General features: G+C 43.8%; 1 protein-coding gene across 1 annotated transcript in view; it reads right to left on the reverse strand.

Annotated features, from left to right (window-relative positions):
- Nucleotides 1-13,904, reverse strand: part of TBCD (tubulin folding cofactor D) — a 1,666,801-nt gene that overhangs the window by 719,288 nt on the left and 933,609 nt on the right. The window contains 1 exon segment of the mRNA XM_069200356.1: nucleotides 8,562-8,679. Coding sequence (XP_069056457.1) covers nucleotides 8,562-8,679 — 118 coding nt within the window.

Consider the following 13,904-nt stretch of genomic DNA (forward strand, 5'->3'; position numbering starts at 1 on the left):
ATCAACACAAGTGAACCAGTCACAAAATGCTTCACTGAACCCTATGGTGTTTGGTATCAAACACCTCATCTTAAGACCAGGAGGATGCCAGCCTCTGATTTATTAAGACATGCACCCAGAGGCCACCTTAGAGGTAGTCCCTGAACTCAATTAGCCACTTAGTGTGCTGGCTGACTGGCCTCTACTGGTTGGCCACCACCAGACAGGTTTCTGAGACCCTGGAGCTTGCCCTCTCAGAGGTCAGAAAAAAAGCCTGCTCCGGAGAGGGGTACTGCTACTCACTCCAGCAGGATGACTAGCAGATTTGCATACAAAGGCCAGGGGCTTCAAAGACCCTGCCGCCTTTGGTATGCAAACCTCCTGGCTTCCCCAGACCAGGGTATAACCACCCCCTGCCCTGAGGACCTTTTGGCACCAGGACAGGCGGGAAAATTAGTTAGTCAGAAGGCGTGTACCACCTCTGGGCTAACCACGCCCATAAGGGTGGCTACCGGACGTGGACACTCGAAGAAGGGTTCTACCATCTTGTTTTTGGTTGGAGTTAGGCCTTCTGGGATAGGAATATGCCCACTCCCCACAGAAGTGATCATATGGGAGTGTAGCTAGCCCACTGGCTTCTGCCCGGAACACCCCTAAATTCAGTACTTAGGTGGCTTCCCAACACCAGAAGATGGATTCTCTGGACCCACAAAGGAGGACAACACTGAAGAGACGCAAAAAGCAAAAACAGCTACTGACTCTTCCCCAACCCTGCCAGCCTGCCTGCTGCCTTCCACCACTGCGCCTAAGTCATCACGTCCTGCAGTTGCTCTGCCCCCAGATGACTGAGTGAACTGTCTGCACTTCTAAAAGCACCAGGATCTACTGTGGTGTAGTGGAGCTACTTCCAAACAGGCACCCAAGAAGAACCTTACGGCCTCCAGATCACCTAAAACCTGACACCAGACAGTATTACTGCACTTGTGCCCCTAGCCTGAGTGGAACTGGGCCAACAAACAGTGTTAGCGTGGTTCCCCAGCCCTCCAAGACACGAGCCCACCTTGAGTGTCTCAACTGTGGACTCCCCGCCGCCACCTGCAGCCTATTTGTGAAGGCCCCCTCAACCACAACTGTCTTCAGTGACAAAGACCCGTTGCCACTGGAAACCTCTGCACTCTGCCGCCCTGAACCAATGAGAAGAGGACCAATGGTGTCACTATGTCCCCGAGCATTGCAAGACTTAGGCCTCCCTGTTGGTTCAGTCAGTCTGCCCCAGTCCTCACCTACAGCTTCTTTTCACCAGGATCGTTTCCCACTGAAACCAACGGGGCACCCAACGTCATAAAGCACTTCTACACCCAGACACCCACCGAGGTGACCTGTTGGTGCTGCCTTGGACAGCGCCCTCTACTTAACTCCTGAGAACTGGTCCTGTATGTCGCTGCTGAATGCTCGTATGCAATACATGTGTTTTTCTCGATAGGTTTGCATTACTGCTTTAAAGACACTTCAAGTATCTTGCTATTTTACTTCAAATCTTGGTTAAAGTAATTTGGTGCTGAAATATGATATAAAAAAAGTATCTATTTTTTCTAACTATTGGTCTCAAGTTCCTTCTTGAGTATGCGTCTCATTTATTGCCTGAGTACAACAAATGGTTAGCATTTGTCAGGTCCCGTCTGCAACAGATGGTGAACTTTGCTGCATCTGTCCCACCGGCAACTGCCTGAGAGAGAACAGTCCAGGCCTCCTCCGAGATCTGTGTCAGCACTTGCATAATTGTATTCCACAGCGTGTGGAAGTAACGGCCCAAATGGCAGACCACAATGCTAGGCTGGTGGAAGAAAAAAATCTTCTTACCAAATGTGTGTCGCCTTTAGATGCCGTATCTGGAGGTGCGGAAGGGAACGCACCCTGGGAAGTGGAGGCTTGGATAACCAAACTTTCAGGGGTGGGGTGCTGTAACAGAAAAGACGGGTCCTTCAGAGTGGGGAGATGGCAGCGGCCAGTAGTCCTGCTCACAGTAGACCCTGTGCTAAGTTTGTACCATGTACTCAGTAGGATATCAGTGAGGGCCTCATTGAAAGGAAGCATGGGTTCTGTGGACGAACCTCTGTCAGGAGGTTAGTCCTGACTGCCACCAAAGGCAACTCCAGATCCAGGACCTCAGCTGCTCCTCTCCCCACCACAGAATAGGAGGCTCCCTCCTCAGTAGCCATGGAAAGGGGAGAAAGTATGTCAGTATCTGGAGAACCCTCCAGTCTGCTGGGCTCACCCAAGTCTGTACACCAGTCCATAGGGTCTTGAAGCTGGTATTCTAAAGTGTCCAGCGACCCCTTCCATTTCTCACCATAAACCATTCCATAAGAAAGGGGCTTAGTATCTGACCGGAGGCAAGGCTCCTGCCGGTAGAGTAGGTGTTTTAAGACACCCATCCGGCTTTGTGCCGGAGCCATGGATAAGAATGTGATGGTGCTACCCACGGATGTGGGCGGTGCCGGGAGCGTCTGTGTCGGGACTGGTGATGGGGAAGTTCAGAGTGGTACAACTGATGTCGGTCCGGATCCAGGGCTGGATCCATGGGTGCCCCTTCATGCCGAGGCAGAAGCCACTGGTGCGGAACCTGAAGGGGCCCCCTCAGACTCTACAGGGCCCAAAGGTGCTCCAGCAGGGTCAGGCTGCCAAAATTGAGGTGCATGGCATCATAGAACTCTTGTAGTTAGGCAGGGGTCTCTCCGGCTCCTGGAAACGCAGGGAGGTGCAAAGTCAGACCAGGTGGAGGCTCCGCAGAGCGAGGCCTAGAGCACCAATGTTCCCTCCTCTCATCGACCGGTAGACAAGGAGAAGCTGAAGAAAGTTTGACTTCTTGGATTTTTTCTTGTGCCTCGACATACCCGTTCGCCTTGAGGTCTTGGAATAGGACGACGATGATGGAGGACTCTACAACCTATCTGGGTATCTTCCTCTCAACCGGAATCTCAACTTGCACGGACTTTAGCACCAGGCTGCCATCAGCTTCAAGCACCGCTCCTTCCAAGCCTTCGGATACACGGCCCGACACTCGGAGCAAGACTTCCAGCTGTGGTCACGCTCAAGGCACCACAATCACACGACGTGCAGATCCCATCACTAACACTGCCCAATAATGGGACCAGCAGGGCTTGAATCCTGTCTTTCTAGAAAACATCCTTGATGCAACTGGAGTAAACTTGGAAAATACTCAACAAAAAGTTTTTAAAATGCCAGTCAAATACTGACTGAGGGGTAGCTCTCTTAGGATCAGAGCTTAGCTGATGTAGAAAGAAAAGAACTGACGTCAGACCATTGGAGTGGCGCCTATATATGACGGGCGGCTACATATTTGGTGCCGGCGACGAACCTAGAGTCGATCAAAGTCACCTAATGGTGCATAGGGGTGCCCACAAAAAAACTTTGGGATCCAGTCTGATACCTGGGGAGAATTCAAAAGTAAAGAATCGGCAGCTAGAAGTCTCTATGAGATAACAGACTGATGCATAAATTTACATTTTTGCATTAAAATTCCCCCCAGTTATCAAAATAACAATATTTTCGCTTTCTACAAATTAGGAAATAAATTGAAAGAAAGAGTTAATGAGGGATAGTAGGACCGGGAGGGATATAAAAATTAATAAGCAAATACTGATCAAACTTTGAACACTCCATGCCCCTACAATTAGTTAGCAAACACTGGAAAAGGTTTGAAGCATGATTAAATGAATTATATGACCAAAAACAATCCGTGCTTAGGAGAGTATCAATTCCTCCACTAGCATGGTCTTTCCTTACTTTTCTAGCAGGACAGCTAATAACCAAACAATTTTCACATTCAAAAGGATACTCGCACCCGGTCTTTTGAAGATAAATAATATCCGCACATAGGGGAGCCAAAACACTCAGCTTCTGAGACTTGGTGGGGCATCCAGCTAAATTCCAAGGAAGAACCTTAAAACCCTTGCTAAAACAACTTAGTCTGTTTAAGCATATTTATGTGATTGGAGTTGAGAGTACCAGATAGCCAATTCCACTTAGATAACTCATTCGTAGAACGGTCGCTAGGGGCAACGTTACTAAATCCCTGGAAAGTAACAATTGTTCCTTTTGGTGCAACTGTGATATGTGTTACTTCAGCATTATTTAATAATTTCCCCTTTTGTGCCCTACCATTCTCCAGAAGAGCATCACTATCCCCAATTAAGTTGAAGCTAGCTAGGCTTCTATCTGGGGAGAAGGGAAAAACGTCTATGGCCCTTCTGTAAAAGCAAGTCCAATTTCCTAAAATCAAATTTACAACATCCTTAGAATTAAAAGTAACCCTAGATCGGGAGACTAGTTGCGCTTTATAAATCCTGATTGATTGATTGAAGCATCATAGGTGGATTATCCATTTCTGAGAAATCATAGGGTGAATTTGAGGACATCTGATGGCTATAATGGCAGAGGGGCATGTTCAGACTGAAAGCATTGGCCATCGGATCAAAAGGCCTTAGTAACCTTGTTTCGTACAGGCAGACAAGCTCCACTGTCCAATGGTGAGGTGTGGAGAGCAGACACCGATAGTGACGGAGATTAAGATTGTTTCAAGGCCATAGTGACCCATTTTGTGCAGGTTCTTCATTGCCATTTTCCGAAGGTAAGGTACGAGGAGCGGTCATCATTGGTGGAGACTGAGATTGATCATTAGGACTTTCAGGATCTACAGGGCCATTTAATGTTGCTTCTAGATCAAATCTAACTTTCCTTGATTGCTTTGTACAAATCCTGCAACGATATCTCCTTAAACTTTTCTTCATAACTTTTGTAGTCAAAATACAGCCAGTTGTTGCACTGGCATTAGAGAGGGCCTGCTTTTTTCTGCTTAAAAATAGAGAAAGAAGCTCAAGGGGTACTTAAAAAAGGACTTCTGGCCATCCCATGAAAATCATCAGGGAGCTTAAATAACTCCTCTTAAAAAAATCAAGTCCACCTCCCTTTCAGGAGTACTTACTTGGGGCTGGCCATAGCGGGCAACCTACCTGAATGCAGATTTCTTTAAAGTCCCTTGTGTGACCTTCAGAGCTTTTCCCACCAGATTAACCTTCTACTTTAGTGGGGTGGTCTTTAAGAATTGCAGATAAAATTATAGTTAAAGTATATGGTCTGAGTTGTCTGTTGTTTTTTTCCACCAAATTCAAAATGGAGGACAGAATTTGTCTGAGACAATGTAATGCTTCAGAATATTGAATATAGTCCCCAGGAAGATGAGTAGAAACAATCAAATTAAGTTCAGAAAATCTAGATAAATTAGGCACTGAAAGGGAGAGTTTAATGGGAGTGCTGCAATAAAGAGACATCGGTATTTTATTAGCTGTGTAAACCGCAGTAGTCAGAGTTATAGAAACTGTGGGCGTGTGTAGGAAAGTGCCCTTTTTGGCATGGTTACCACCCTCCCAATCCCCCACTCTCAAACTTTTAGCCTTATATTGATGCTGACAACAGAGTGTACTGGGATCCTGCTAGCCAGGACCCAGCACCAGTGTTTTTTCCCTAAAAATTTATCATTGCTTCCACAATTGGCACATTCCAGGCACACAGTTAAGTCCCTTGTAAAAGGTGCCTATGGTACCAAGGGCCCTGTGGCCAGGGAAGGTCCCCAAGGGCTGCAGCATGTATTATGCCCTGGGGAACCCCGCACCAAGCACATGCACACTGCCATTGCAGCTTGTGTGTGCTGGTGGGGAGAAAAAGACAAAGTCGACATGGCACCTCTTGCCGGGTGCCATGCACACAAACCACTGCCTGTGGCATAGGTAAGCCACCCCTCTGGCTACTGCCCTAAATGGCTACTGTCCCCCTGACCCTGTGGGCAACATTTTCCATACTGCAGGGTGACCCAGTATGTAGTCTCTATATAATTTATGTAAAGACGCACAATGTAATACACTATTTCAGGCTTCCTCAACAAGTAGCTTGTGAGCTACTGGTAGCTAGCTCCCCAGCTACTTGTAGGTAGCTCACCTGTGCTGCTAAATTAGAAGCTTTTACTTAATTATAATCCATGTATTCAAGATGAAAAAGTTTGAATTTTCAGAACACATAAGGTGATGTTTAGAGAAAAATGGTTGAATTTCCCAAAAGATGATATCTGGGTAATAAATCAAGCATGTGGCACTGAAATTGACCTATTACTAACATGCATGTAGAGGAATTCCACACTGACATAGCCTTTTTAAGTCTCGCCTGCTGACAGTGCATGAGCTGTCTGCCGGAAAGGGGTACTGTTTACTATGGAGGATTGTGAGCCAGTCCATTACTTAGCTATGATTGGCATCATTTTCACTCTTCTTTACTGTATCCTAATTGCCCATCACATGCCAGGGGTCACATCCCTTTTTTAGTGAGGAGCCTGGACCAAGCACCGCCTGATTCATCTTAATTAGTGTCCTTTCACTGCTCAAGCTGTGATTCAGGTACAATTTCTTTCACTGCTGTACTTTTTACATACATCTTTTTTTATACTTTTATATTGCTTATCACCATAAGCATTTCAGGACACGTCCTCCGTTTCCAGTTCACATGATGCTTTCTCCATTCGTTCTGTTTTCAAATGCATTTTTGGACATTGTTCATCTACACTTGAATCTTTTGGCTTACTTGCACAACAATAATAACATTAAAATTACATTTTATGTGGGTTGGAGTAAGCCGTTACAATGTATAAATGCCATACTAACAACACATTTACACCTTCATGATGCTTGCAGCACACGCCCTTTTTTAATTGCCTTTCAGCCATCCATCCCCTTTATGCCTCAAAGCTTTGGGTTGGTTTTAAGTTTGGTTCCTTGTTTAACTTACTTACACTGATAACTGTACTACTCTACAACACTCCATTCTATGTCAATCACATCAACAGCAATCTACATCACCATACGCCATTCCATGCCACGCTACTCTACACCACTCCACTTCACACTACTATGCTCTACGCCACACCACTAACTTTTAACCCAGCTGAACAGCAGCCACACTACTGAACAACATGGCTAAAAGACATCAACAAAGCCAACAGCGTTCACATATGCAAGACTTATTGGCTTTGTCAATGCTTGTTTCACAATACTGCTGGCAACTGTGTCTGATGAACTGAGGTAATCATTGATGGCAATTTTGCATATGGTGGCCTCTAATGTAATTTTGTCTGATGTGGTTACTGTAATAACACTAAGCATTAGTAGTTCGGGATGATTTTCCATCAAACATAAGTAGCTCTATTTACAGAAAGAGTCATGAACAGATGCTGAATCCTCCTCTATTCCACCACTGTTCATGACCACTAATCCTCGAGTGATAAAAAAAAGCTTTACACATCTACAAGAAGGCTTGTGTAACCGAGCAAAGACCTATTGCAGAAGCATTTTCACAAAGAGGTTCATCGTACCTTTCCACTCACCCACAAAGCTGAATAAAAGCAAATGTTCAAAGCCCATCTTAATGAAAAGTTGACTAGAACATGTGCCCTAAAGAAGTGACACCTTGAATTTGTGCTCATTGATAATGTGCTGTTATTAATCTAAGGCTATTCTTATACTTCCTTAAATTGTCAATAAAATTCACCATGACCTCTCTTAATTTACACCTGCAGATTTAGAAATATAAAAGTAAGGCTAAAGAGATGCCTTTCTCCCGATTAACTTTTGTGAAGCTTGGAACTTGATTGCAATCTTGTTTGGGAAAAACTGTGTCAGAAAAAAGTGTGTATGACATACCCTTATGCTACACACAGAACAAAGGCATGTTGTGGAAGTATATTAATACTAAATTTAGACATAATTTGTGCATACAGCACGTGACAGTACGAGGAATCACAAACCTCCTGTATAAAGCATCTTCAATTCACCACACTATGCCAGACATTCTGATTTAAAGCGCCAGGCACCCTCATGGTGATTATAGGTTCAAGAATATAGAAAAACTCATCACAGCAGCTACATAGGTGAAGAAAGCTATTGTGATGTAGCAACAACCCGTTGTGTTAGTAAATCTTTATCACAATAGACCACATAAGTGGCCTTACTAAGCACATTCTTTTACTACTCATTTCTTTATGTATTTCTTGGGAGTGAATCTAGGCAGGGAGGCAGCAAAGCGCTTAACAATGAACCACCACGCTCAGATAGCCATAAGCAACATTTTGCAGCTGGATACAAAAAGACTAGTCGGTGGCCTGTAGATGTAAACATCATGGTATGATTTTAACAAAAGTAAATTATGCAAATGAGCACAGGGGATTTCCGAGAAGGTACTCTCCATTTTCGAAAGGAGATCCCCGTTAATTTGCAGGTACATGCTCAGCATTGCCGATTGCCCGATTCCAACCTCAGATAACACACGAACACATGGCAGAGTCCATTCTCACGCAAAGAATCCAACAGAAAACTATGTATTTATAAATAATTTAGACAATTTACCTAATCCCAGTACAACGCCTATACACCGGAACAAACTGCTGTTAAAATAAAGAAACAACACTCTTCCAAACTCCTTGATAATAACAATTGGGAATGCACTTTGGGTGAAGGTACCTGTTGTTCTGTGCTGCCAGACCGTACAGCGCATGTGTCACCTCCGCACATGCCAGGATGGCCCCGTGCCGAGTGTGTAAATCCTTCCCCACGGAAGCAGGTAAGAGTCTTGGAAGCACTGAAAATGGCGAAAACAAAAGGTCGTAAATGTCGGTTGCCACAAGTGAATTCAAAAAATCTGCACGTGGCTGAAATATGAGATGGCTATTTCACGCCAGGTTTGATTTTTCATGGTATATTTATTGGTGCTGTGGGCTTTTGGCAAAATACTTATTCCGTTACTGTTAGGAGAAGATTATTTATTTTATTTTAAATTAACATCATACGAAAAATATAGCAAGAATACAGAGACTAGGGGTCTCTGGGATTAAACTACCAATCATAGGGACAAAGAACAACCAATAACTGTCCAGGACCCAAAAAACGTTTAAATACATGATGACAACGACTCCTTTGTCATTGCTGCTGAGCAGGCAATAAAGTAGCTCATGATACTCCAAGATTAAACCGCCAATCACACCTGGACAAGAAACAACCTACAGCTGTCTGTATTGTGCCATAAATCCTTCAGTTCAATAAAAAAAAACCTTTTTTTTTGTGCCGAGATGCCTGTAAAGAACCTTTCTATTGTGATCACTGTTGTACTGGATTAGCATACATTGCTCTCTGAAATAGCTTTTTTTTGTTTTATAGGTATTCCGTTTTGTCAACGTACATATTTATTTGCAGCTAGACTTGCAGTGTCAGCTCAACAACAATCTGCTTTGTCACACAGTAGGTCAACTTCATCTGAGGCATCTGGAGAGCCACTAACTACTTTATAACCTTGGCACAGACTCTCTTCTTAGGACCAAGTAGGAAAGTAGCACCTTTCTGGCATAGTTATCCCTCACTTTTTGGCTAGTGTGTATTTAGAATGCAATATACTGGGATATTGCTACCCAGGACCCCTAAAACGTCCCTAAATCTAGGATTTAAGGGCCTCCCTGAACCCAGCTCACCAGATTCCTGGCGACCTAACAAGAAAAAGAAGGACTGCTAAGCTGAAACCCCAGCAGAGAAGAAGGAAGACAACAACTGCTTTGGCCCCAGTCCTAGAGCCCTCTCTCCTGCTTCAAAGAACATTTGAAATTTTCCCCTATGCACCTGGGCTACTTGGTGTAGGTACTCCACTGTTCTTGGTATCTACGGGTGGGGGCGCTATCAAACCTCCCTTGTCTCAACGGGTTTCCTCTGGGAAGAGCCCTAAAACCCAAAAGCTCCAACTGCATCTTACCCACATTAGCCTATGGATGCCTATGGACACTGACCCGAGATTACTACTCTGCTCATGGGCGCCTAGGGAATCCTACCTACTTACCACAGTCATAAGGGTCCTTGGGTGGTAGTGTGGGTTGGGGTGATTTTTACATTCCATTTTTTAGTATATGGTTTGTCCCCCCCCTGGGGGCCCATTTTATGCTTTTACTTACCCGTTGCTAAGTATATGTTTGAATTTCTATATCCCTAGTTAGGAGATATACCAAAGTTAGTTCTAGAGTGTGTGTCACAATAACTATTAGATATTTTTCTAACACTGGTGTAGTTCCTTCCTGTGTTACATCTGACTGACCTGTGTGGTAGTTGCATCCGCTTTACACCCTCCTGGATAAGTCTTAGCTGCTCTCCACAGTTACCCCTATGAGAGCTCTGGTTATCTAGAGCCACCTACACTATCACTAAGGGTTGCCTGGACACAGTACAGGCTGCTTCACCTGTAGGTTTACACCATATACTGTGCCAGCCTCCTACAGACCGCATAAATCTCTAACCCAGAATAAGCAGTTTTCCATCTTTGTGGTTAGGCAAATGTCTGCAGCTGACCCGCTGCTTTCCTGTCTCCTAATTTAAAGAGAAGCTGCACTTGCCATTTTATAATCAACCAATATTGGTGTGAAGCTCTTTAAATGTCCACCAAGGTCCCTCTGACTGTTGGTAGTCAGTCTCCAATCGTTTGTTGAGCCTGCATACATTTTCAGTCTGCGTCTAACACTCCACAGTGTACACAATCCATTTACAACCTCGCTAGCGGCCAAAAGCAGGTACTGTGCATGTTCTATTTTTGCTTGGCAAACACAGTGGTCCTAGCAGAGTCAGTAAATGAAATAATCAAGTGAGTGGACTGGTAAATATTTTTTTCACAAAGGCAGGATTGAAAAATGTTTCTCTTGTGTGGAACAACACCTGCCTCTTGTCCCTCTGGCATTAGCTAGGTCTATCTATACTCCAAAGTGTTAGCCCTAAACTGGAAGAGCTGGGCTTTTCAGAAGCAGATATGGTAGGGCAGGATTTACTATTCAGAGAGCCTTTTGTTCAGACATTCATGGTTTTAGACACTGCCTAGGCATTCATGTGCAAAGTTTTCTTAGAGTTCGGGGTGAGGGGGGCAGAATTAGTTGAGAGTGCCCATTCAGTCATGGCTGTTTTTAAGCCCTCCAATGTGCTTACAATGCAAAGAGAAGAACATACAAACGAATCTCAAAAACAAATTAACCCATCCTTCCAATGAAGACGCTGTGGAGGATGCGAATAGGTTGCTAGGGGCACTAGCCAACGAATTTAAAATATATAAGGCCAACCTTACCCATTCTTCCCATTTTAAGAAAAGTGGGAGGGTAGCATTATCTTAGCTGATATGGCGGGCTTTAATCGATGAAGCCTGAGTGAGTTCTGCACACTGTTTCCTGTGTAGCCAACATTACCAAATCATATTGTGCGTTGGCGTACAAGCAAGGACTTGTAGACCAAGAGATCAGAGACCTGCTAGACATAGCGGGTATTCAAATAACTGTTCTTCACCTATTAGGGTTTTTAAGTAACATCGTTTCAGAGAAGGAAAAAGACAGGCATTCACACCTATTATTTCTGTTGCAATTCAGTGACCATTTAAAGGCAGTTAATGTAAGGAAGTACTAATTGGGACACCTGGATCTGACAGAAGCAATGTCCATAGCCGAGTCCATACTACTGCCAAGCTGAACTGGCCGTACCGGCAGGGGCATAGCTTAGCTTTATTGGGGTGGGGTAATTGGGGTGTTACAATCCCTCTAATAAATGCATTTTCTGGAACATAGTTGGATGCAGGAGCATTCAGTCGGACATGGAATTTTGACATAAACACTGACAAAAAACGCTCTAACACCCTCTCCCTCTCTGCTTTAAATTCTTCAAAAATGTTGGTTATTTTGCAAAATATTGTGTTCTCTCACTTGGCACCCCCTACCAATCCGCATTGGTCTCCCTTTCCACTATCCTGCTTGTCGTATAATGTATTTTAGCATCATATGCCAGCATGATTTTTGGAAAATCTGGAGCTCACATCCCTCCAGACTTACTGACCAAGCTACGTCCCTGCGTACCGGGAATTGTGGGTTTCCACAGGAGGCTGGTAGGGTGGGGGATGTAGATGGAGCTTTGTCTAGTGGCAGTTTTTACTCATCTAAGACAGCACAGACAGTTAATATGCAAATAACGTGTACTAGGCAGATAACAGAACATTATTATATGGGCATAGCTCAGTGGGATACTGCTTTTGTCATAGAGATCCTTTTGTTATTGTGCAGCTCCTAAATTACAATCATAATCTAGCAGGGTGACATATGAACTAACATCAAAGATCTGCATGCAAACTGCAAGAAACAGGTTAGAAAATTATGCCTTTTCCCAGTCTGATTATCCCAATTTTGTTAAAAAGGGTTTGTTTTGGTAGAAATCAATTGTTATCAGTAAAGTCAACCCTAACCACTGTGCTACGTTCTGAATCCTGAGTTTATGCTTCCCTAGAACAAGCACTCTTAAAAAAAAAATGCCTACCAGTATGGATGACATGTGAATGCTACACCTTGTAGCCATCTATGTCTTATACAACATTTTCTATACACTGATTTACGCACGTATAATTCATTGTCTTTGTATGTGTGATTGATGTAAAGTGCTAAATTACGCTGGTAGGAGAGGCACTATAAAACGAAATATATATGAGAGAGGGGCTATGGAGAGATGAGAGACACAATTAGAGGGTGATGGTGAGGGAACCACTGAAAAGCCCCTTTAAAGATTAGTATATCCTGGCGCACTGTAAAGTCATTATTTAGTATGCATTAAATACTAATGCAATTGAATATTTGATTAAAAATGTGTTGTAGACTGCACCGTTTTTTGCCATTTTCGCCAACTGTTCATGGTGGGTGGAGGGCAGAGAACACCCCGCATGCCCCACTGCAGTGGCCAGGCTTGCTCCCTATGCACCCTATGGGGCTGGCCTGACAAATTTGCCAGGGCTGCTTCAGTTTCCAGTCCAGCACTGACTGCTGCCTTGGGGGTTTGCAGTAGGTCTGGCGCACTGATATTTGAAAAACGTAAAGGCAATCTTTAACAAGGCTATCGTTTGAACAGTTAAGTTTTAACATTAGATTCTACCTGCTTACAGGCGCTATATTTCAACTGTTATAATTTTAAACTCGATCATTATTTTGAGCTGAAACATAGCTGAGTTGGATATAAGAACTATAAACCACAATCAGGTTTACAATTTGTTGTTTGCTAACGAGAGCTACCTTCAAATTAGGAAATACCTTTTCGTGATTGGTTTCGTTCAGGTTTACAAGTGGGTAACTGTGATATAAAAAACGTTAATTAGTATTGCGTGCTTAATGTCTACCTGTGGCTGTATTATATTTACAAGCATCGATGCCAGCACACCATACAACAATATCTCTCTGCCAATATCCAGTTTGCAAAAAAAGTTCATAATCCCCTGCTAAAGAGTTCATAATCATAATGAATGACTTGGTGAAAACAAACAAAAGTGATATAGGTTTTGTAGTCCTAAAGGATGGCGCCTTATGGAGCAACAAGTGCAAGAATATATATTTGCATGCCTTTATCGAAGGATTTCAAAAAGTCCCAGTTGCAGCAACTATGGACCAGGATTGCCTAGAAAGGATGCTATAGACCACAGGGAAACTATACTCTATGCTTTCAAGATGGCCAATACCTTCTGCGTGTCTTGTGAGAGTCCTGTGAGCTCATAGGACATGTAGTCCTTCGTTTCTTGACAAAAGTATTTGACAAACCATCGGAGACAGACATTTTCTGTCTAAGCAGTACCCACACCCTGCACTGCCTTCCATTCTCTTCTGCTAATGAAACATGCACGTTTGTGACTCTCGGAGTAGCACATCGTTCATAAGAATAAACTAGTCCTGCACCACATCCTGACAGTTCGAAGTGGAAGGTGTACACTCAAGAGATCTGTTGATGGAAGGCAATTTCATGGCTAGGCAGGGCCTTCAAAATACCCAC

Source organism: Pleurodeles waltl, chromosome 7 (genome assembly GCF_031143425.1).
Source record: "Pleurodeles waltl isolate 20211129_DDA chromosome 7, aPleWal1.hap1.20221129, whole genome shotgun sequence".
Classification (NCBI taxonomy): Eukaryota; Metazoa; Chordata; class Amphibia; order Caudata; family Salamandridae; genus Pleurodeles; species Pleurodeles waltl.